Consider the following 26,458-nt stretch of genomic DNA (forward strand, 5'->3'; position numbering starts at 1 on the left):
TCAGTAAATATAAAAGAATAACTACTGATACATGTTACAACATGGATGAATCTCAAAAAATTATACTAGTGAGGACACCTGGGTGACTTCCTAAATTTTTAAAAAGGCTGAATATACCATTGTATGTATATGTCACATCTGTTTATATATTCATCTGTGGATGGATATTTGGGTTGCTTCTATCTTTTGGCTATTTGGCTATTGCAAATAACACTGCTATGAACTGCTTTCAATTCTTTTGGGTATATACCTAGAAGCAGAACTGCTGGATCATGTAGTAAGGCCTAGATATTTTCTAATTTCATAAAATGAGTAGAATATATTATTACACTTTAAATAGGAAGACAAACATCTTTTCCTTTTTAGCATATAAATGGATCAATCATGTAAAAACAAAAAACCAGCTATGAAAGGAAAGATTTCTTCAGAAAGTAGATTTTCAGATGGAGGATGACAATACAGTAAAGACAACCATGTGATTATAAACCATGTGTTTCCCCCAACCCAATGAACTACCACTACTTACTTTATTTCTTTCGGGGTCTTCTGTATTCTCTCTAAAAGTTCCAGTCTTTAGAATTCCACTTTCTGGTTGTCCTTTAATCTTAACAGGCTGTAAAATTATTAAAATTTCAGAAATGAAAACTTTAACTGTCCTCCAATATGAACTTGCCTATCAATCACTAGCTAATACAAGTAAATCCATCAGACTGAAAATATAAAAGAAAAAAAAAAAAAAAGACCTGAAGAGTTTATTTAGTTTTACTGTCAAAGTAGATATTTTTAACTAAAGGTGATAGAGCCCACGTGGGATTTCCTAATACTAAAGATAAAAAAGAAAAGAAACTGATGATCAATGGCGGGGAGTGTGCATATCATGGTGGATAGGGAAGCACTGACTCATGCATGATACAAGGCCAACTATAAGTTGCTGGTCATCAGTGTATATTCACCATGACCTCTTTGGAACACTGTTCTTTTATTTTAATTTCACATGATTTGGTTGCCTTCAAAGTGGTCATGTTCTCCTAAAATGAACATACTGAAGAGAATGGAGAGATTATAAGATATTCATACAGAACAATATTCAAAAGTACAAAATCCATTTTATATCCTCTTGGAACCTATCATAGTTTCCTTCAAAGAATTCACTTTGATTTTATAGTTTATTTAAAAAATAACTACAGTAAAAACTTCTAAATATTTGTGATAATTTTAACAAATTTTATTCCAGAATAAATTATGTATTTTTGCCTTTTATTTATTTTTTAAAGATCTTATTTATTTATTTATTTGAGAGAGAGAGAGAGAGAGAGAGAGAGAGAGAGAGAGATGGGCAGGCAGAGACACAGGCAGAGGGAGAAGCAGGCTCCATGCAGGGAGTGCGACTCGATCCCGGGTCTCCAGGATCAGGCCCTGGGCTGAAGTCAGCGGCAAACCACTGAGCCGCCTGGGCTGCCCAATATTTTGCCTACTTTTAAAAGCATACCATGTGTGTGTGTGTGTGTGTGTGTGTGTGTGTGTATACATATATATACATACACACACAATTATATACATATACATATATACAAACACACACAATTTTTTCAATGTGTTATATATAATAAGTAACATCAAAAACTAATGTGATAATCACAGGGCTATTTAGATTTGTAGGGCTATCTGGCATGAATGCTTTCACTTCTTACGACTGCCTGCCCCTAAGTGAACCAAGATAGAAAGGAAGTGGCTTTGGAATCTCACTGCACATAGGCCCTTAGGCTAATTACTTAACTTCTAAGTTTCAACTTTATTTCTGAATTGAATACCTCATGGCCTTACCATTAGAAGTATAAAGTAATACAGGAAAAATACTTGGTGTATTAACAGCTACTCAATGGACAATAATTAAATTGTAATAGCTCAATTCTGAGCCTCCCATGAAATAAAGTGAGAACATTTAGTGCATGGGCTTCATTTCCCTAACTTGAGGTGTTTGGAAGGTTTTTGTTTGTGATATATATATTTTTTGTGAAATAGCATGCATGTGAATGGGGTGGGGGAGGGGCAGAGGGAGAGAGGATCTTATATAGGCTCCATGCCCAGTGCAGAGCCTAACGCAGGGGCTCAATCTAATGACCCTGAGATCATGACCTGGGCCAAAACCAAGAGTTGGCTGCTCAACCAACTGAGCCACCCAGGTGCCCAAAGAGCTATATTTTTGATAGTTAAGGTTAACTAGGTAAGTGTTCCCCAGATAAGTACACCATTAATATGAATTGTTAATATTGGTTTATGCCTGAACTGCTGCTTCAGAACTATAAACAGAAGCTATAACTGTTCTTGCTATTTTAAAGGGAAAGGCATTGTTAATTGTATAATACAGGAAACAAAATAAAAAACATATAAGTTATTATTAGGTTAAAGAACAACAACAAAAAAATGTTCCCCAAAATTAGGGGAATGAATTTTGGGAAATAACCAAGGGTAGAAAAAGGCAACATTAATGGGATCATTGTCAATATTATTGATTAGATGAAGCAGCAAACAAACTGACAATAGACGTGACCACAAAAACCACTATACACAAAGATAAATGTTGGACCATTTAGATGTCATTGATTTTGGACATATTTTAAGTAGACACAGCTCTATCATATACGTATTTGGCACCTAAATCCTCCACATTGAGAGGAAGATTGTATTTCACTCAAATCTTCTGATGAACATATAGCACATATAAAAATGAAGAGTGTAGTTACCTCAATTGCTAAAAAATACTGCATTTCATAGACAAAAAAAAAGCAACCCTACTCCCAGTCAACCAAAGGAGAGTAGAAGAGCAAATGTAGATGGATCAGTACAAATCGCCCACTAGAAAATTACTTAAAAGATCTGTCCTATTTGTGGAATGCCACTGGTGTCATCTTTTTATAACACAATTTATTTCACTTACTTGGCAGTTTGTACTGTTTGTTTCTGCTCACCTTGCCTGAATTTGCATCTCCTGCCACAGAGGCATGGGGCACATCTCCCACTGCTTTCTTCTGCAGTTCTGGGGTGGGACACCTTTTGCCCCTATCTTCGGCAGATTTCTTGGCATCAGTAGTTTCATGTTCACTTTTACTTTGTCTTTTTACTCCTGTTATTTCTCTGCTCCTCTTTGAAGTTTCTTTATCTTCTTTCTTAACCTGTTCACTTTCTCTCTTTTCCATTTCTTCTTTTGCTTTCTGTTGCTTCTCAGTGATTTCATTTTCTTCAGCTTCTTGTTTCTTTCTGGCTTTTTGTTCTTGTTCTTCTCTCCTCAGTTTCTCTTTCTGTTCTTCTTGCTGCCTTTCTCGAAGTTCTTTTTCTTGTTTGTTTTTCTCCATTAGAAGAGCAGTTTCTGCATGAATACGAGCCTTTTCTTCATCTGTTAACATGGCAGTCGGAGGGGGAAAAACTGGCTTTGTGGAACGATCAGGAACTACTTTTCCATCCTGAAGAGACTGTTGCTCGTGATCTTTATTTTCAGATTTTATTTTATGATCTTCAGGCAATTTGACTGCTGGTTTTTTAGTACGATCAATCTATATCAACAAAAACAGAGCAAAACCTCTTTTTGTCAAAGTCCAGGAATGTAACCTCAGTTCTTGAAATCAAGTTGTTCTGAAAGAATAGTCACTTTATGGAGGCAACATATGCCAGAATATCTATTTGTGTCTGTCAAGATTTCTCATAAGGCACCTAGTGCTTACTTCTAGATTCCATACTTTCAATACACCATGATATGTTCTGTACATGGAAGAGTTCATCTAAAACATAAAACCTGGCCATACCTAGATTTAAGTTCCATTTCCACATATCCAATTGGTTATTCAACATCTACATGTCAGTGTCTCACATACACACCACAAACCTAACATGGTCAAAACTGATTATGTGATAATTCCCCTACAAACATGGTCCTTATCTCATGATGTAACCCCTATCCAAATCATAGCTCATACCAGAAAATTGAGTTTATGTCCTCTGCCTGCCCTTATGCAGTCTGATGATTTTCTTCCTCTACCGTCCACCAAATAAGTCCATGCCAACATACTCTCTACATTGTTTCCAATTAGTTGTCCCACCTCTTTTCTTACCTCCCTTCTAATCTCCACACTGTAGCCAGAGTAATCATTTTAAAAGAAATATGACTATGTTCCTCATGAATGTAAATAGCTACTCACTGTACTTAGTTTACATCTAAAATCTTTACCATGCATAGTATGGCCCTGTGTGGTCCCACTTCTACCTATTTCTCTAATCTCATAGACCATTCTATACATCAAGTATATCACATTCCCACGCCTACCTCTGCCTTTTTAATTCTTCAAAGATGCATGCTCCTTCCCAACTCAGGCCTTTATACCAGCTATTCATCTAGATAATGCCTATTACAACTTTAGGTCATGGCTGAAATATCTCTCCCTTAGGAAAGATTTCCGAAATCCCCAAAATGGCCCAGTCCCCTAATATATGGTCTCTTAATACCCTCTTCTTTTCCCTCATAATACTTATTAGGATCTTGATTAAATATTATAATTACTTGTTTAAAATCTTTCTTCCCTCTTAGCATAAAAGCTCCAGGAGGGTAAAGACTGTGTCTGACACAGAGCAAATAAATATGTTGCCAAGGGAATGAATAAAATATTCCATAACAATTTTCATAACTTAGGTAAGTTACTAATTACAAGTTAGGTAAAAACTATCTAAATTCCTAAATTAATGAGTTAAATGTTTATTATCTCACTTTAATAGCATACTAACCCTATAAAATTGTTAGAAGTGATCCTAAGATCATTTTTTGAAAATGCAATTTACTGAAACAAGTATAAAAATTTGTAAGAATATCTGCCAGTAACAACCTGCGTGGTATTCTTATAAAACATATTGTACAGACTGCAATATAGTGAAGAATATAGTGAAGAAATCATTCCTTTGTTCCTCATTTCTCTTTTTGCCTCTTTAAAAATCTATTTCCTCCTCTTTTTTCCTACATTTGAGAATGAAGTGGGAAGAACCACTATGAGGATAAGGATAATAAAAGGTGGACAGGAACCAAAATAAATATTTCCATATACATTTTAACTCAATCTATTTCACTCTCATTTTAAAAGCATAACTATTATCATGTTACTTTCAACTTTAAAATTCTGCAAGTTTCCTTGTGCCTACAGGATAAAATTCCAATTTGATAGCATATCTCTTGATGACTCTTGCCCATCTTCCAATCTTATCTACTATCACATTTGTCCGTCTCCAACAGAGAGCTGTGTCTAAGCATGTCAAAACTACTCACTGGTTCCAAAGCATGCTTTGTTCCTTTAGTCACAAAATCTTATACTTGTCTCTTTAATCCTCAAATCCTATTGTACTCTTATAGCAGCCCAGATAAAAATACTACCTTTTCCATGAAGACCTGATACCCTCAGTCAAAAGTTCTTTCCTTGCTCTGTGCTCCAGTGACTACTTGAGCAATTATGACATTCTGCCTTATATTTTTGCTGTCTTTGTACAAGTCTCTCCTTCTAAACATCAGATAGAATCCATTGCTTAATCATATTCATAAACATTTATGTTGTCTTTCACATAAAAAACCTTAAAATATATTAGGTAAATTTGCACATATCTCAGAAAGTCACAGGAGGATTATGGTTCAAATAACATGCTGATCAAGTTTAAAGGAAGTGCAATAACATAAGCTCTTTTTTCAATTTCTTAAATTCATGTTTTGAGAAAAGTTGCCCAAATACTGTTTAGTCTTGAGATTTGTTTTTTTGTTTTTACTTTTTAAAAAAGATTTATTTAAGATTTAGTCTGAAATATTAAAAGCAGAAGACCTTTAAAAAAATGAAAAAATGAACTATCTCATTTCACGACAAAGTTTTCTATTCATAGCCTGTTGCACAAATCAAATGGCATCCACTTCAAATGTGAAATACTGTTGAAATACATCTGAAAAAAATTTATTTTTTTTAAAGATTTTTTTATTCATGAGAGACACAGAGAGAGAGGCAGACATACAGGTAGAAGGAGAAGCAGGCTCCATGCCGGGAGCCCGATGTGGGACTCGATCCCCAGACTCCAGGATTGTGCCCTGGGGCTGAAGGCGGCGCTAAAACCACTGAGCCACCCAGGGATCCCCCTGAAAAAAATTTAAAAGTGAATGCTATAAAAAAAATCTTATAGGAAAATTCATAGGGGAGAATGAGTTTACCTTCTTTTGAGTAAAATGCAGAGGGGAAAAAAGCTGCATTTTTATAGTAACACACTGGTCATTTAAAATCATTTAAATAATTATTGTTAAAATGTGACTGTTGGAGCAGGGATCAAGATGGTGGAGTAGGAAGATCCTGAGCTCACCTCCTTCTACAGACACACCAAAAATACAACTAAATATAGACAAACTCTCTGAGAATGACCCGAATACTAGCAAAACAGCTCTCCCACAACTAAAAATATAAATTAAAAGCCACATTCAGAAAGGTAGAAGGGGCAGGCAGAGGCACAGTCAACACCTACACACCTGTTACGGCAATATACAAATGGTAGGAATAATCACATAATGTGGAGGTCCTCCCTGAGGAGGGGTTTACACCCTACATTAGGCACCCTTACCCAAGGGATCTGTACAGGAAAGATGAGCCACTATAACATCTGGCTATGAAAATCAATGGGGCTTATCTCCAGGATAGCACAAGGGCTAGAGAACACAGACTCTGCTCTTAAAAGTGCCAGGCCACAGATTCACTTGTTCCCAGACCCAACAGAAAGCTAAGAGTTTGAAAAGCACCTGGGCCATACATGAAGGAAATATATTAACTAATTTTAGGGTATATACAGTAGGGGCATGGATCTACAGGGACTCCTTCCAAGAATGAAAGTGCTTACAGGCACCACTCTAACACTCTTTCCATGTGCCCTGCTACCACCGTTCATCCTACCTGTATTCCTCTATGGATCAGCCCTGCCCAATGTGCATACACTGGTAGGTGCCCATCCAAAGCAGTTCCTGCTCATCCACACCTGGTAGGCAGCCTAAGACAGTAGCCCCCTAAAGCAACTCCTACTGGGGTGGGAGAGGTGTCAGTTCTACTCAGCAGCATGCCCAAAACAGCTGTGATTGGGCCTCTCAGCCACCCACAAGAGACCAGTCCTGCTAAGTATTCCTGCAGCAGTCCCAACCTAGCCACATCAGAGGGGCACACACAGCTCACAGAGAGGATACCCCTGGAGTGCCTGGTTCTAGTGACTAGGGGGAGACTGCACATCTGGGCCCATAGGGCATCTTCTACCTGAGGCCACTCCTTCAAGACTGGGAGATGCAGTTGACCTACCTAACATAAAAACACAGAGAGTCAAGCAAAGTGAGGAGACAGAGCTATATGTTCAAAACAAAAACAAGATAATACCTCAGAAAAAGAACCAGAGATAAGCAATCTACCTGATAAAAGAGTTCAAAGTAATGGTCATAATGATATTCACCAAAATCAGAAGAAATGGATGAATGCACTAAGAACTTTAATAAACAAGTAGAACTTCAACAAGTAGAAAATATAAAAAAGAACCAATCAGAGCTGAAGAGTGAAAGTAACTGAAATGAAAAATTCACTAGAGGGAATCAAGAACAGATTAAAAGATGCAGAAAAACAGATCAGTGATCTGGAAGACAGAGTAGTAGAAATCACTCAAGTTCAACAACAACAACAAAAAAAGAACTTAAAAGAGGGCAGTTTAAGGGATGACTGGGACAATATCAAGTGTACTAATATTTGCATTACAGGGCTATCAGAAGGTAAAGGGAAAGAGAAAAGGGCAGAAAACTTATTTGAAAAAATATAACTGAAATCTTCCTAACCTAGAGGAGAAAGCAGATAATCCCGGTTTAGGAAGCAGAGAACTCAAAACAAAATGAGACAAAGAGATCTACATCAAGATATAATAATTAACAGGGAACCCTGGGTGGCGCAGTGGTTTGGCGCCTGCCTTTGGCCCAGGGCGCGATCCTGGAGACCTGGGATCAAGTCCCGCGTCGGGCTCCCGGTGCATGGAGCCTGCTTCTCCCTCTCCCTCTGCCTGTGTCTCTGCCTCTCTCTCTCTCTCTGTGTGACTATCATAAATAAAAATTAAAAAAAAAAAGATATAATAATTAACATGTCAAAGGTTAAAGATAGAGAATTTTTAAAGCAAGAGAGACGCAAAAAGTTACCTATTAGGGAAACTCTATAAGGCTATCAGCTGATTTTTCAGCAGAAACTTTGCAGGCCAGAAAGGACTGTCATGATGTATTCAAACAGCTTAAAGGAAAAGCCTAAAACCAAGAATACTCTACCTGGCAAGGTTATCATTCAGAATTAAATATGAGATAAAGAGTTTCCCAGACAAACAAAAGTTAAAGGAGTTCACCATCACTAAACCAGCCACACAAGAAAGGTTAAATGAACTCTAAATAGAAAAGGCCATAACTAGAAGTAAAATTAAACAAAACAAAACAAAACTCACTGGGTAAAATCAAACATACTAAAGGTAGGGAATAAATTCTAAAGCTACCATGGAGATTATGACAAAAGTAATAAAATCAAGTATACTTTTAATAAATTATGAAAATAAAACATATAAAGTATGTCAGAAATGTAAAATGTGGAGGAGCACCTTGATGGCTCAGTTGCTTAAGCATGTGACTCTTGGTTTCAACTCAGCTTGTGATCTCAAGGGTGGTGAGACTGAGCTTCATACTCAACAGGGAGTCTGCCTGAAGATTTCCTCCCTCTGCCCCTCCTCCCACTCTAGCATATGCTCTCTTCTCACCCAAAATAAGTATCTTTTAAAAAGGGGGGGGGTAGGAATATAAAATATGGGTGGGATGGATTAAAATGCCCTGGTTTTAATGTGTTTGTAGTTAAGTGACCATCAACCTAAAATATACTGGTGTGTGTGTTTATATACATATGTAAGATGTTATATATGAACCTAATGGTACCAAAACCCAAAACCCTGTAGTAGATACAAGAAAAAATAAAGAGAAAGGAATCTAAATAAAACATTAGAGAAAGTCACCAAATCACAAGGGAAGAGAGCAAGAGAAGAAAAAAGGAACAGAAAAGAGCTACAAAAACAATCAGAAGAAATTAACAAAATGGCAGCAGTAAGTACATACTGTAAAGTACAATAATCAGTTTGAATGTAAGTGGACTAAGTGCTATAATCAAAATGCACAGGGTGGCAGAATGGATAAAAGAATAAGGACCATCTAATACACTGCTTACAAGAGACTTCAGGCCTAAAGACACGTAACAGACTAAAAGTGAAGGGATGGAAAAAGAAAGTCCATGCATATGGAAGCAAAACACACAAACAAGAACCCCAAAACCTGGGGTAGCAACATTTTTATCAAGCAAAATATTTTTTAAAACAAAGAGGGTCATTCTATGATGATAGATCAATCCAGTAAGGAGATGTAACAATTATAAAGATCTATGCACCCAACTTAGGAGCACTTAAATATATAAAGCAAATATTAACAGATATAAAGAAAGAAATTGATCGTAATACAATAATCGCAAGAGACTTTAACACCATACTTATTACATCGATGGACAGATCATCCAGAACAGAAAATAAACGAGGGAAACAGTAGTTTTGAAGGACACATTAGACCACATTAATCTAACAGACATACACAGTACATTCCATCCCCAAACCGCAAAATATACTCTTTTCAAGTGCACATGAAACCTTCTCCAGGACTGATCACACGTTAGGCCACAAAACAAGTCTCAAACAAAGATGACTGAAATCGTATCAAGCATCTTTCCCAACCATAACAGTATGAAACTAGAATTACAAGAAAAAATTAGGAAAGAAAACAAACAGAGCAAATGGTTCAAGGAAATTAAAAAATTCACAGAAACAAATGAATATGAAAACACGATGGTTCAAATCTTTGGGATACGGCAAAAATAGTTCTAAGAGGGAAGTCTATGGAAATATATGCCTACCTCAAGAAACAAGAAAAAATCTCAAATAAAAAACTCTAACTTTGTACCTAAATACACTAGAAAGAGAACAAAGCCCAAAAATAGCAGAAGAAAGGGAATAAAATAGAGCAGAAATAAATGAAATAGTAAAATAGAAAAGATCAATGAAATCAAGAGCTGGTTTTTTGAAGAGATGAACAAAACTGATAAATCCTTAGCCAGGCTCATCAAGAAAACCAAAGTGGACTCAAAATCAGCAATAAAGGAAAAGAAATTTCAACTGATATCACAGAAATACAAAAGATCATAGAAGACTGTAAAAAATTACATGCCAACATACTGGACTAGGAAAAATGGATACATTCTTTGAAAAAATATAATCTTCCAATGAGGAACAACAAAATCTGAATAGACTGATTACAGGCATACTTTGTTTTACTGCACTTCACAGACATTATGTTTTTTAAAAACTAAAGGTTTTTGGCAACCCTGAGTCAAGTAGGTCTATTAGTGTCACTCCTCCAATAGCATTTACTCCATGTCTGTGTTACATTTTTGTAATTCTCACAATATTTCAAACATTTTATTGTTACTATATGTCATGGTAATTTATGATCAATGATCTTTAATGTTACTTTTTTTCCAGTGCCATGAAGCACATCCATATGATTTAAAAACTACTGCATATATTCTGATTGCTCCATGGACCAGGTGTTCCCCAGTCTCTCTCCCTGTCCTTGGGCCTCTTTATTACACAAGACACAATACTGAAATTAGATAAGTGAAAAAACCTGCAATGATTTCTTAAGTGTTCAAGTGAAAGGAAAAGTCATCTATCACTTTGATTTTTTGTGAAAAAAAAAAAAAAATATATATATATATACTTTTTAATTTTAGAGAGAAAGCATGAAGGGGAAAGAGGCAGGGAGAGGGGCAGAGGAAGAGGGAGAAAGAGAATCTCAACCAGATGCCATCCTGAGTGTGAAACCTGATGTGGGGCTTGATCTTACAATCCTGAGATCATGACCTGAGCCAAAATCAAGAGTCAGATGCTTAACTGACTGAGCCACCCAGGTACCCTGACATCTAGCAATTTAAATCAAAAGCTAGAAACAATTAAACTTAATGAGGAAAGCATGTCAAAAGCTGAGATAGGCCAAAAGCTAGGCCTTGTATCAAACAGCCAAACTGAAAATACAAAGAAATTCTTAAAAAAAATTTTAAATGTTATTCCAGTGAACACAAGAATAAGAAAGTGAAACAGCCTGAATGCTTATATAAGAAAGTTGTAGTGGTCTGGATAGAGGGGCAAATCAACCACATTCCCACAAACCAAAGCCTAATCCAGAGTAAGGCCTTGACTTTCTTCAGCTCTATGAAGGCTGAAAGAGGTGAAGAAGCTGGGTGAAAAAAAAAAAATTTGATTTCAGCAAAGCTTAGGTCATGAGGTTTAAGGAAAGCAGATGCCTAACATAAAAGTTCAAGGTGAAGCAGCAGGTGCTGATGTAAAAGCTCCAGCAAGTTATCTACAAGATTTAGCTAAGATAATTAATATATATGAAACAGCCTTATATTGGACAAGAGGTTGTCTAGGACTTTCATAGCTGGAGAAGAGAAGTCAATGTCTAGCTTCAAGACTTCAGAGGACAGGCTGACTCTCTTATTAGAGGCTAATGCAGCTGGTGACTTTCGGTTAAATTTAGTGCTCACTGACCATTCTGAAAATCCTTGGGGCATTAGGAATGATGCTACATCTACTCTGCCTGTGCTCTATCAATGGAACAACAAAGTGTGGATGATAGCACATCTGTTTATACCATGGTTTACTGAATATTTTAAGCACACAAGACCTACTCTTCAGAAGAGACTCCTTTTAAAAAATTCCTGCTCATTGACAATGTACCTGGTAACCCAAGAGGTCTGATTGAGATTATAAAAAGATTAATGTTTTCATGCCTGTTAACATAAAATCCATTCTGCAGCGCACTGATCAAGAAGTCATGATAACTTTCAAGTCTTAATTAAGAAATTCATTTTGTGAGGCTAGAACTGCATAGATAGTAGTGATTCTTACAGTGGATGTAGGCAAGGTCTACTGAAAACCTGGAAAGCTACACCATTCCACATTAAATTAAGGACATTAGTAATTCCTAGAAAGATGTCAAAATGTCAACATTAAAAGGAATTTGGAAGAAGCTGATTCCAAAAATCATGGATGACTCTGAGGAGTTCAAGACTGGTAGTCTTGTGGTAGACTACCTGAAATGTGGTAGAAATAGCAAGAGAACTAGAATTACAAGGAGAACCTGAAGATATGACTAAATTTCTGCTATCTCATGAAAAACCTGAATGGATGAACAGTAGCTTCTTTTGGATGAATGAAGAATGTGGTTTCCTGAAATGGAATCTACTGGTGAAGATGCTGTAAATATTGCTGAAATGACAACAAAGGATTTAGAATATAAAATAAACTTAGTTGATAAAGGAGTGGCAGGGCTTGAGAGGATGGACTCCAATTTTGAAAGCAGTTTTACTGTGGGAAAAATGCTATCAAATAGCACTGCATACTGCAAAGGAATAATTTGTGAAAGAAAGAGTTAACAGATACAGCAAATTTCAGAGTTGTTTTATTTTAAGAAATTTCCACAGCTATCCCAAACTTTAGCAACTGCCCCTTATCAATCAACAGCCAACAACATTGAGGCAAGACCCTCCCTCCATCAGCAAAAAGAATACATGTTGCTGAAATCTCAAATGATAGTTAGCATTTTTTAGCAGTATTTTTTAAAAAGATTTTACTTATTTATTTGAGAGAGAACATAAAAGAGAAAGAGATTACAAGCAGGGGGGAGGTGTAGAAAGAGAAACAGACTTGACATTGCATAGGGAGCCCAATGTGGAACTTGATCTCAGGACCCTGAGATCATGACCTGATCCAAGGGCAGATGCTTAATCAACTGAACCACTCAGGTGCCTAGCAGTGACATATTTCTTAATTAAGAGATGTATATATATATATTTTTAGTCATAATGCTATTTATTGCATATTTACCAGACTACAATATATTGTAAAGATAACTTTTACATCACTAGAAAATCAAACCAAAAAATTCACTGGACTTGCTTTATCATGATATTTGCTTTACTGTGGTGGTCTGGAACTTAACCCACAATTATCTCTGTTGTACACCTGTACTAGTAATGAAACTGAGTCAGTCAGCAGTAACTCCCAACAACCATAAGGCCAGGAACAGAAGGCTTCACATGTGACTTCTACCAAAGAAGAGTTAATACCTATTCTTCTCAAATTATTCCAAGAAATTTATAAAGAGGAAGTTATGCTTCCAAATTCATTGTACAAGGCCAGCATTACCCTCATACCAACAGCAAAGACACTACAAAAAAGAAAATTACTGGCCAACAGCCCTGATGGACTGAGTTGTAAGACTCTTCAACAAAGTATTAGCAAGCTGAATTCAACAATACATTAAAAGGATCATGCACCACAATCAAAAGAGATTTATTCCAGGGATTCAAGGATGGTTCAATATTGGCATCTCAATTAACAAATGAAGGATAAAAACCATAAGAGCAACTCAGTAGATGCATAATAAGCATTTGAAAAAATGTATCATCCATTTATGCTAAAAACTCTCAACAGACTGAGTATACAGCAAACATACCTCAACATAATAAGGAAGTATATGACAAACCCACACCTAACATATCAATAGTGAAATGCTAAAATATTTTCCTCTAAGATAAGAGTGAGAAGGATGCTCACTCCTACTTTTATTCAACACAGCACAGCAATCAGTTAGGAAAAAGAAATAGAGGTGTCCAAATTTGTAAAGAAGTGAAACTGGTACTATCTACAGATCACACTAACACTATATTTAGAAAACCCTATATTCCACCAGAAAACCTATTGGAACTAATAAATTGATTCAGTAAAGTTGCAGGATACAAAATCATTATACCACAATTTGTTCTCTTTCTATACACTAATAATAAAATGTAACAAAGAGAAATTAAGAAACCATTCTATTTTCAGCTGCATCAAAAAGAATAAAGTATTTATGAATAAAATCCTATACTCTGTAAAAACTTTTAAGACACTGCTGAAAGAAACTGAAAATGAGATAACTGGAAAGATATATCATGTTCGTGGATGGTAAGAATTAATATTGTTAAAATGTCAATGCTACCCACAGCAATCTACAGATTTAATGCAATCCCCATTGAAATACCAATACCATTTTTCACAGAGCTGCAACAAAAAATCCTAAAATTTGTATGGAGCCACAAAAAGATCCCCAATAGCCAAAATAATCCTGAAAAGAAGAACAAAACTGGAGTGTTGCAGTTCCAGATTTCATGATATACTACAAAGCTAATAGTAATTGAAACAGTATGGTACCAGGACTGAAAACCAAGACAGTGTCTTCAATAAATGGTGTTAGGAAGACTTAACAGCAACAGGCAAAAGAATGAAACTGGACCACATTTTCTTATATCTATCCAAAAAAAGAAAAAGAAAAAAAAAATACCTCAAAATGGATTAAAGATCTAGATGTAAGACCTAAAGCCATAAAACTAAAAATATAGGTACTAAATTCTTGAGACACTGAAGATATCAGTGTCTATCTGATATTTTTATCTGTCTCCTCAGCCAAGGGCAACAAAGGCAAAAATAAACAAACAGGACTCATTCATCACACTAAAAATCTTTTGCACAGTGAAGGAAACCATCAACAAAGTGAAAAGGCATCCTACTGAATGGAAGTATATATTTGCAAATGACATATCTGATAATGAGTTAATATCCAAAATATATAAAGAATTCCTTCAACTCAACACCAAAAAACTCAAACAATCTGATTTAAAAATGGGCAGAGAACTCATATAGAGATTTTTCCAAAGAAGACATACAGTAGCCAAGAAACACATGAAAGATGCTCAACAAATGCAAATTAAAACCACAATGAGGTATCACTTTTTTCTAAAAAGATTTATTTATTTGAGAGAGAAAGTGAACATGGGATATGCAGGGGTAGAGAGGAGAATCTTAAGCTGACTCCGCACTGAGTGTGGAGCCCAATGTGGGGCTCAATCCCACGACCCTGAGATCACGACCTGGGCCAAAACCAAGAGCTGGAGGCTTAACCAGCTGAGCTACTCAGGTGCCCCAAGTATCACTTTATACCTGTCAGAATGGGTAAAATCAAAAAGAGCAGAAATAGTAAGTGTTGGTGAGGATGTGATGAAAAAAGGAATCCTGGTACACTCTTGTTTGGAATGTAGATTAATGTAGCCACGAGAGAAAATAGTACAGAAACTGATTCTCAAAAAATGAGGATCTACCATATGATCTAGCAATTCCACTTCTGATAGTTCTATTCATCTGAAGAAAATGAAAACACTAATTCAAAAAGATATATGCATCCCATGCTAATTAAAATATTTACAATGCTATGATATGGAAACTTGTGTTCATCAGTAGATGAATGGATAAAGAACATGTGATATATATATTAGGCATCCATAAAAAAAGAATAAAATCTTACCATTTGCAGTACATGGCAAGACCTAAAGTGTATTATGATAAGTGAAGTAAGTCAGAGAAAGACAGATACTGTATGATTTCACTTACACATGTAATCTAAAAGGCAAGATAAAAAAAAAAGGGCAAGATAAACAAAACCGAACAGCAACAGACTCATAAATAAGAGAACAAACTGGTGGTTGCCCAGTGGGGAGGAGTTTGGGAAGGCTGGGTGAAATAGGTGAAGGGGATTAAGAAGTACAAACTTATAGTTAAGAAATAAGTCACAGGGATATATAGTACAGAAAATATAGTCAATATTATCTTAACTTTTTGATGACAGATGGTATCTAGACGTATGGTGATCATTTCATAATGTATATAAATGTCTAATCACTATGTTGTACGTCTGAAACTAATATATTGTATGGCAACTATACTTCAATAATAACAAAAGAAATAACGACGAAAACCATGCATGTTATTTATATGTCAAATCCCACGTAAATGGCACTACAGTATTATCTTGAAAACAAAATATTGACATCATGTAACTATCATCTTTATGCCAAACTATTTGGGAAAATACTATAAGTTAAATTATAATACAAGAAAACCCAGAATAGGTTCATGTCTACTATCTTTTGCTGGTACTGCCTGTAGTAAACAGACTGCTAGTTGGCTTTGAAATCTTTTGAATTATTTATTCTAATACTGCTTTGGTAACAGGACTGAAATATAAAATGAAAAACTTTTATAGCCAAAAGACACCAAAACACATAAATTCTCTTCATTGGTATTTTTCTTTCTTAAATATAAAAGGTTATATATAAAACTTCATTTGTATACTATGCATTTAATATAATATTAAAAAAAGAGAAATAATAAAGTTAAAAAAGAAATAAAGAACATACCTGTGGAACATTCTTTACAACAGGCACTGGTTGAATTATAGGTAAAACATTAGATTTAGAAGCAGCAATTGGTTCCACTGGAGCTGATATGTTCAGTGGTGCCACTCTCTCATCTTGATCATTTATCAATTCTATATTTTCATTTATTTCTACAGTAGGAAGTGGCATCTGGGCAGTAGGTTTAGAAGGAACTGATTCTTCCAGTGAAGGATAAGTAAAATCCACTAAAATCCCCAAAAGAATAATATTTTTGAAAGAACAGCAAACCTCATCAATAGTACTTATATATGTCATGCATGTTACATGTGATAGTTAAATATAAAGTAAATGAGGTGACAACCACAACAATCTTAAAGAATTAAAAACATTAACTTCCAGGCTATGGATGGACATCTTGTATTTTTTATGCCTGAAAACAATCTGCTATCCAACAGGACAAGTACACATACAACCAGGAACATTAATAATTTAAAGTTCATTTTACCAAGGCAATTTTAAACAAAAATTTTCACATACATACATGAGATAGACACCTCTTCATTCTTGCCTCGTGGGGGTGGAGTGACTTTAGCATTTGTAGTATACTGGGGGTAACAAAGGAGCCAGTTTTCATAGCCTCCTGCTAAAACCAAAGGCTCATTGCGCAGGACAGTTTTACTTTCCCACTATAAAATAAGGAAATAGTATTTTTAATATGTTAGCAGTCTCTTCACAGCTAAAAACATAAAACTGAATTTTAAAACTGCTCTTAAAAGATTCAAATGATAAAAAATGAGAGCTGAATTAAAAATTCAGCATTAAATAAAAAAATGGATAGATCGGGTTTTTACAACACAAATAATTCATGATCCTTGGAAAAGAAGTTTATATGAACTTTTACAATAAAAATCATCCATCATCTGACCACCCAGAGATACAACTTCAACATTTTAGGCCTCATTCTTAGTTTTCTATTCAGCTTTATACTCTTAAATTTTTATTTTTATAAAACAGTAGAACTTCTACACTGCTGCTTTTCTCTTATATGAACTTCTTTTATTAAAAGTTGTATCACCATTTGTAATGACCAGATAATACTCTATTTTAAACACACATACACACACACCACTCCTAAACTGAATCAATCACTGTAATACTTATGGTTATTTTTCCCATTTAATTATAAATGATGCTGAGATAAGCACTGAAGATCCTTATATATGCACACAACCAATCAATTATATTAGGGAAAATCCCCAGAAGTGGAACTGCTGAGCCAAGGCACATGAACATTTTAAGATTTTTAATATATATTGCTAATCTTTAAATGATCTTTAAAAATATAAATCTGTGTATTTCTTTAGAGTAATTTGCTAGAACTAAAACTGCTGGATAAAAAGTATGGTAGATGCTGCCAAATTGCCCTTCAAAAAGAAAATACCAGTTTATACACTTGCCAACAATGAATGAGAATGCCTATGATAAATCTTTGTAATTTTTACCAACTGGTATACATAAAATGATATGTTTTAATTAGCTTTTATTAGTGAAGCTGCACATCTTTTAGTATGTCTATTAACCATTAATATTCTAGGACCTAATTAATCACCAATCCCTTGTCCTTTTTTGGCAGAGTTTGCTATTTTCTTAGTAAAGAGTGAAGGTACTCTGAGTATTAAGAAAAACAGCTCTTTGTCATATATGTTAAAGCTATTTTTCCTAATTTACTTTATTTATGGGATTTTTAACAGAGTCAAATATATAGATTTTCCTTTACAGTATCTTGATTTAGGATCAACATAAGAAAAAAAACACCTACAAGTGCTTTTGCTAGTATTTCCTGTTTCAATTGACATATTTATATCATTGACCGATTTAGAATATATTGTGATCTAAGATGGGGCGCCTGAGTGGCTCAGTGATTGAGTGTCTGCCTTCGGCTCAGGGCCTGATCCTGGGGTCCGGGACTGAGTCATGCATTGGGCTCCCTGCAAGGAGCCTGCCTCTCCCTCTGCCTGTGTCTGTGCCTCCCTCTCTGTGTCTGTCATGAATAAATAAGTAAAATCTTAAAAAAAAAAAAAAAAAAGAATATATTGTGATCTAAGAAGTAAGGTAGGGGTCCCCTTTCTTAGTGGTTAGCCAGTTGTCTCCAAACCATTCATTTCAATTTATCTTTTCTACACTGATTTTATTATGTCATCTTTATCATACACTAAGCTTCCATGTATCTTAGGTTGTACCTTATACAACTGCCCTTTTATAGGTCAAAACTAGTTGAATATTAGCAGTTTCTTTTTTTTTTTTTTAAGCAGTTTCATATATCAATCTATACTTGGGTATATTTCTAGGTTCCCTATTTTAAAGCATGAATTGTCTTAAGGCTTTATCATTGCCCTCCTGAAGGGTAATGTTCCATCAACTGACCTTCCTACTAGTACATTAAGTTTAATCTTACCAGCATTCAGTGCTATCAGTTTAATAATTTAGCAAATTAAATTGAGTGTTATTTTTTACCTTTGTTAATTTAATTAACAAAACGGTGATCATTTCAATTTGCATTTCTACTAGTAAAGATGATAATTCTTATGTTCTGTCACTTGCTCAGGTCTGTGTTCACTACTTATTTTATTACTGTATCTTAAATAATTTTCTTATTTGCAAAAGCTCTTCATATTTTAGGTGTTCTAAACTATAGTTGACTGTTGAGCAACATGGGTTTGAGTTACGCAAGTCTACTTACACACTTTTTTCTCTTTGAGTCGACAGCAAAAGCCACAGGCATTTATTTATAACTGCCCATCCCAGTCTCCACAGAACCAAATTGAAAGCAATTGGTGCAGAGGTAGTGCCTGTTGCCCACTGAGTACCTGGGCAAATCTGCTGAGGCTGTCAGCAGTCCTCAACAATCCCCAGCTGCGCCAAACTGGACAGGGCTACTGGTCACTGTGTGCCAACAGAGTGGTTAGGTTGAAAGCCCTGAGCTGCTGGGCAGGAGGCTGGGCTGAAATTTCAATGGAGGAATGCACCCAGAGGCTGCCCAGGAAGCCCAGCATCTCTAGCATTCCCCACTCTGTGCCTTCAGCCTCCTTGGGTCTAGGACCCCCCCCCCCCCCCGGTCAGGGGCAGATCGCTCCCTCTAGTAGCTCCTGGAAGCCAGAACACACATATGTAGCAGTAGTTGCCCAAAGTCACAGGCTGGTGGTATACCTCTAGGCAGACGGGGCAATGGTACTGTGCTCCAGAGTGCTGTTGCTACCTGCAGGCCTACCCAGAAGCTACCACTGTTGAGCAGAGGACACTAGGCTGTAGAACATCGCCATCCCAGGAACAGACCCACTGTTGCCACAATCCTTGTCTGACACTGCCCATCCACCTATATGGGTGGGTAAGTTTATGTATAATAAATATATGTACAGTACTATAAATGTATTTCTCGTCCTTATGATTAACATTTTCTTTTCTCTAGCTTACTTTACTGTAAGAATACAATTTATAATACATGTAATATAGAAAATACGTGTTAATCAACTGTTTATCTTATCAGTAAGGCTTCCAACAGTAGGCTATTAGTAGTAAAAGTTGCAGGAAGTTAAAAGTTGTGGCAGGGTGTCAGCACCCCAAACCCCTACATTGTTCAAAGACCAACTGCACTGCCATATTTGTTGCAAATATTTTCCTGTTTGTCTTCTGTGTTCTAATCCTATAGTATTTTTTCACACTTAAAATTTTTATTTTATCAAGTCAAATCTATCAAGCTTTTTCTACTTAGTGACTTCTTCCTTTGCTTTTATGTTTCACAGTCTATTCTTAAAACAAAAAAAAATGCTTTTTTCAGATAATTTATGTTCCTGGAAATTCTAATTTTCCTTTATATAGATCAGTTTATTGTTAGTTGGTCATTTAGTATAGTCTTTTGGGTTTGAATAAAAAAAAAATCTACCAAAGGTGATGGATTTTATCCTTAAGATAAATAGCTAGTCAATACACCTTTCTAACAACCAAAGGCGGCTTACAATTATAGTAAACTAACAAGGAAACTTGCTAACCTTGAAAAGTGCATCTTTCAGACTCCGTAGAGTTGTTCCAAGTTGTAAATCTTTTGTAGAACTAAACCAGTCAAGAAGTACCACATATTCCACACTCCCCCTCTTCTTCCATGTGTCTTTAGAATCATCTGGGAGTTTTGCTTCAATCCAACTAGCAGTGACTCTGAAATGTATTATTAATATTTTGTATTGGGGCAGAGGTAGACAAGAGGTCCTAATATACTAATATAAGACAATGAGTTTTCTTCTAGTCTGTATCACACCATAGCAAACTTTAAGAAACATCTTTTCCTAAGGTCAAACTATTATTTCAGGATATTAAATATCCCATAATGTTTAACAACATCACCTTTGCATAACGCTGGGATATATTTTAGTCACCATTAGAAACTAAAAGAAATAGACTCAATTCTGACCCTTCACAAAAAGGGCCAAAAGTGAAAACAGAGGAAGTCATCTGAGCACCTCACTCAGCCATATATAACTGGGGGAATTGCTTGAGAAACATTATTTATATTGCAGCTCTCTTATACCTATATAATTGTTAGGCAAATACCAAAACATTTATTTAACACACAGAGCATTAATTATGTGCCAGGTACTCTTCTAGATGCTGTGTTCTCATAGAATCTCACTGAATCCTCACAATAAATCTTATGAAGTAGGCATTACTATCTTCATTTTACAAATGGAGAAACTGAGGCACAAAGATGTTAAGTAACCTGCCCAAGATTACAGCTGCTAAGTGAAGTCAAAATTCAAACTCAGGCCATCTGGTTCATGTCCTTGCTCTTAGCTGCTTTGCTGTGCTGCCTCTTAAATCATCAACTGTGAATAATATCAGCTCTATATTAAAGCATGCTGTTCACGTCCTCTTTTTCCCACATAAAAGTTAAAAGTTCTTACCTAAAATCCTTAGAATGGACCTACAGCATGGGCCTTCCTTCCAATCCTAGTAATATCAACTCATCACTAACTACTTGCCCCCTTCTTCCACTCCACGCAAGCCCTTATATTTCCTGGTTATCAAGGTATACTCCAGCCTAGCGGCCTCTGCTTCTGTTGTCCTTCTTTCTGGAATTCTTTTCCCTCAGATAACCGCATCACTTATTTCCCTTATCCCCTCAAGATCTGCTCAGTTATAACTTCTCTGTGAAGCCTTTCTGGATTAAAATTTTAATACCTATACCCAGTGTACACACTTGACACACCCATGTCCACAGCACTTATTAACAGTAGGCATACATATCAAGTTTTACTACCTCACCTCCCTGTTAACCATAGCAATCCAGCCCATGGTAAATGAGTGCTCAGTAAATTATCTACTGAATGATTGAATAAATACAGACTCCTCCAGGTAAGGAACTCCTTATTATTCCTAGTAAAGCACATAAGCATCTTTTTTTTTTTTTTTTTTTTGCACATAAGCATCTTAATGCTTGCTGGCAAGGAGCATGTAATGCTACTGGCAAGTGAAGACCAGTGCACTCAATATTCGTAAGTAAGACAAAATGGTTTAGATTATTTAAAAGAAAGAAACCTTGTTCCTATACAACAATGTTGGCTACTGTATCTTCTTGGAAATAAAGAAAAAATATATAATCCTGTCTCATAATATTCTCACCTGATACACAGTGATCAAAAGGATGTTTGGTCAACAAAGAATGGAAAATATTGAAATGTCATATTTTTAAGGACTATTTCTGACTCTGGGAATATATATTTGCCTAAATACTCTTTGTCTAAAAACTCAAGATTAGTATTCTATTAAAACACTTTAGAAAATAATAGTATTAACCAGTACATACCAAACTTCAGTCTTTTGTGTATCATCTTCACAAGCTAGTGCAATTTTGCTCTACTTTGCCTATTTAATATTTTAAATTATTAATTTAATTACTTAATTGAAAGTGACCCTTTATTTAAATTTAATAGGAAAATTATATTCCTTTATCTGTGGAAAAACAGCATTGTATCTAACAAGTCATAAAAATAGATAATTAAATTATGCTATATTCACACAATAATCAGCATACAGCAATGAGAATAAATGAGCCACAACTATACACAATATAGATGACTCTCACAAACCCAAAGTTGAGTACAAGAAGCTAGACACGAGACGCCTAGGTGGCTCAGGGGTTGAGTGTCTGCCTTTGGCTCAGGCCATAATCCTAGAGTCCGGGTCAAGTCCCACATCAGGCTCCTTGCGGGGAGCCTGCTTCTCCCTCTGCCTGTGTCTCTGCCTCTCTCTCTCTCTGTGTCTCTTATGAATTAAATAAATAAAATCTTTAAAAAAAAAAAAAAAAAGAAGCAGCCAGACACAAAAGACTATAGATTGTGTATTTCCTTTTATATAAAATATAAAAACAGACAAAAATAAATCTATTCTGTTAGAAGCTGAGTGTTCCCTTTGGTGGAAGGAGTAGTAGTAACTAACAGAGGGTATATGAAGGGCTTTTGGAGTGATGGTAATACTCTATTTCTGGTTTCAATGTTAGCAAAATGGGTACATTCAGTTTTTGAAAAGTCACAGGGCTAAATACTTAGGAAAGGGGTGCTTTTGTATGTGTACCATACTGTTTTAAAATGTTAAAAAAAATGAAAGAATAATTATAATCAGCTAACTCTTTCTCTAAGGAAGGAGATTAGCAAATATTAAAGAGGAATGCTAGCACCAAACTGAGACTTCCTACAACTCCTTCTGAAAAACTGAAACAAAAATTAAAGGGGAATAATTTTCTTGGCATATAGTTCATTGTTCCTTAATCTTCAACCTAAACTCATCATGAGTTTCATAGTAGTCAAATTTCTGATATTTTGGGAAATACTTAAGCTCAACAAAAACCACCAGTTTTCTGTTACTACCGATTAGACCATCCAAAGATTAATTAATTACAGTTCTGTCTTTTCAAATCCTGGAATATATTCCCACCTACTTGATTAGACTAAGCACTCCAGTTTTGCTTTTAAACAGCGTATTTACAAAGCGCCCTATTCTTTAGGTCAAACATTTGTCAAGCATCAACAATATGCCAAAAACTATGCAAATTTTATTATCTAATTTAAACGTCTATCTTCTCAATGTTGTTTAAGTTAGGTCTTAAAATGATAGATAATAGATTTTAACTAATCCAATCCATAAACTAAGACCCAAAGAGGTTATATAATTTATATAACACTCAAAACAGTAAAAATGGCTCTGGATATGGAGTTTTAGCTCTGTTATTATTATGACAGTTTTTTTTTAATTTTTTTATTTATTTATGATAGTCACAGAGAGAGAGAGAGAGAGAGAGAGAGAGAGAGAGGCAGAGACACAGGCAGAGGGAGAAGCAAGCTCCATGCACCGGGAGCCTGACGTGGGATTCGATCCCGGGTCTCCAGGATCGCGCCCTGGGCCAAAGGCAGGCGCCAAACCGCTGCGCCATCCAGGGATCCCATTATGACAGTTTTTAATACAGAATATATCCTTGCAAGTAACTTTAAATTATTTTATAGTCTAAAGCCTTATCAGAAAAAGAAAAATCTTTTTAGGAAGTCCTTATTAGTACTAGGCACTGTGCTAAGTGTGTGTGTATGAAATTTCTCACTTAAACTTCTTAAAACTTCTAAAACAGGTAATATTACTACCCCTGTTTTACAGATAAGAAACATAGTCTTAGAGGAGGTCACAGGCAGAAGCAATGTAATTGATAAGAGACAGTTACGATCTGAATATAGCCTGACTTTAGAGTCTATCCACTTACTGAATCACTCGGCTACTTTTTTTTTTTTTTTCAAAAGTATCTGTGTACTCTTTTAACACAGATAATAACATGGGGCATTTCAAAAGAAAAAACAATTCAATTAGTTCACAATTTTAGTCAATTTGGTGCATATGTTTCATAAGCTCATAAATAGAAAATAAGAGAAATCAGTCAACCAAAACCTCAAGAGAGAAGGCAAAGGCAGCATCGTTTCTCTTTTGAGACCACAAATGATACAAACAGAAGAAAACAGCCAAACCAGAGTGTCCTTTACACTATCCTTCAGACAAAGGATAAAGTGTGCCATTAAGGAGCAACAGGAGGAAAACAACTGACTCTATCATAGGTAGTTTGGATGTTAATAACATTTACTATTGTCCACAGTTTACCATTTTATCTAAATACACAATGACCCACCCTGGACTGATGGCTTCTTCAGGAACACAGAGAGAATTTGAAATATGAGAATCCTGATAATCCTGCATTCTTCGTGCATCCATTATAATCAAGCTGATGTTTTCATCCATCATCATTGTATACAGCTCCTTTGCTGTGATTGTCCCTTGGAATCAAAAGAGACAATATAAGCACTAAGAAACACCTAGTTTTGCATGCTGTCATATCAGTAAACACAGGACATTAATCATTTATTTCTTCTCTAGAAGAGTGAAGTGTACTAGGTGTCATATATCTGCTATCCCATCATACTACTTATTATTTTTTAAACTAACATTAAAAATAATTTGTGTTTTTGACATTATCAAGAAACTGTTCAATATTGTTTCTGAAGGCTTAAATACGAAAACATGCTCTTGAGGTTACAACCACATCTGGTGCTGGCTCTGTTGTTGGTACAAAGTAAAGGAAATTAATATATGTATCTCATGAAAATACTGTTACTCTCTTTTTAATAATTAAATCATTTGACGAAAGTCAATCAGAAGAAACATCTATGGTTCAAAAATTCTCGACAAGTTCTAAATTCTTTTCAAAAAAATCTCTGAGGTGGTCTTATGAGGGATAAATTTGAAAAACATTTAGATTTTCAAGTATTCCTAGAGAATAAACCAAAAGCTTATTTGTGTTCTTATCAAGGGTTGACACACTATGGCTACCTGTTTTTACTGGAACACAGCTACACAAATGTGTTTACATGTTGTCTATGGCTGTTTTTTTGCTGTGATAGCAAGAATGACAGCACCCCTTGTCCCCAAGCCTAAAATGTTTACTTTCTAGCCGTTTAATATTTAGCCAAAATAAATATTTGTTAGCTGCTATCTTCTTCCAGCTTCTACCACTTGAAATGGAAGATTAAAAAGCACAAGGTCAACTATATTTCAATAATAAAAACTTTAAAGATAAATAAACAAGAAACTATTTAAAAAAATAGAAAGTTACTACAAGGTTGCTTAAAATGTAAAGAACTATTTTGGGAGTGAGATGTGAGAAGAATGTAATCACAGCATCTCCTAAGCTAAAATACCCACCTAAGAACCATCCTACTTCCCTCTCTAACCATCAAGATCATTTTGATGACAAAACTGTCTAAGTTGGGGAAAAACCCCTTAGAAAAGTAATACCTAAGCAGGATGAGATACAAAAAACATAGATAAAAACAAATCTTGGAATGAATTGTTAACTTTTATGAAGGTATTTTACGATTTTATATTTAAAATTTTTGTATAGTACTATTTTATTTTGTAATGATTTATTTATTATTTGGTGGGGAGGAGCAGAGGAAAAGTGAAAGACAGAATCTCAAGCAGATGTCCTGCTGAGCACAGAGCCCAACACGGGGCTCAATCTCACAACCCTGAGCCAAAATCAAGAGTCGGACACTCAACTGACTGAGCCACCCAGACAGACGCCCCTGTTGTACAGTAGTTTGTCTGTTTATTTATTTTAAAGATTTTATTTATTTATTCATGAGAGACAGAGAGAGAGAGGCAGAGACATGGACAGAGGGAGAAGCAGGCTCCATGTAGGGAGCCCAATGTGTGACTCGATCCGGGGACTCTGGGATCACGCCTTGAGCCAAAGGCAGATGCTCAACTGCTGAGCCACCTAGGCATCCCTGTACAGAAGTATTTTATTTTATTTTATTTTTTTAAATTTTTATTTATGATAGTCACACACAGAGAGAGAGAGAGAGAGAGGCAGAGACACAGGCAGAGGGAGAAGCAGGCTCCATGCACTGGGAGCCCGACGTGGGATTCGACCCCGGGTCTCCAGGATCGCGCCC

At 35.6% G+C, this 26,458-nt stretch overlaps 1 protein-coding gene across 2 annotated transcripts in view; it reads right to left on the bottom strand.

The window, feature by feature from the left end:
- The window catches only part of USP8 (ubiquitin specific peptidase 8), a 67,358-nt gene that overhangs the window by 9,650 nt on the left and 31,250 nt on the right, over nt 1-26,458 (bottom strand). For both annotated transcript variants that reach the window (XM_055319992.1, XM_055319994.1), the window contains 6 exons: nt 24,634-24,778; nt 20,468-20,630; nt 16,963-17,107; nt 16,443-16,666; nt 2,970-3,551; nt 527-613 (listed from right to left, as the gene is read on the bottom strand). In XM_055319992.1, the coding sequence (XP_055175967.1) occupies nt 527-613; nt 2,970-3,551; nt 16,443-16,666; nt 16,963-17,107; nt 20,468-20,630; nt 24,634-24,778 (1,346 nt within the window). The remainder of the gene's footprint in view (nt 1-526; nt 614-2,969; nt 3,552-16,442; nt 16,667-16,962; nt 17,108-20,467; nt 20,631-24,633; nt 24,779-26,458) is intronic.

The sequence above is a fragment of the Nyctereutes procyonoides genome, unplaced genomic scaffold (assembly GCF_905146905.1).
Source record: "Nyctereutes procyonoides isolate TBG_1078 unplaced genomic scaffold, NYPRO_anot_genome, whole genome shotgun sequence".
In the NCBI taxonomy this organism is placed as follows: Eukaryota; Metazoa; Chordata; class Mammalia; order Carnivora; family Canidae; genus Nyctereutes; species Nyctereutes procyonoides.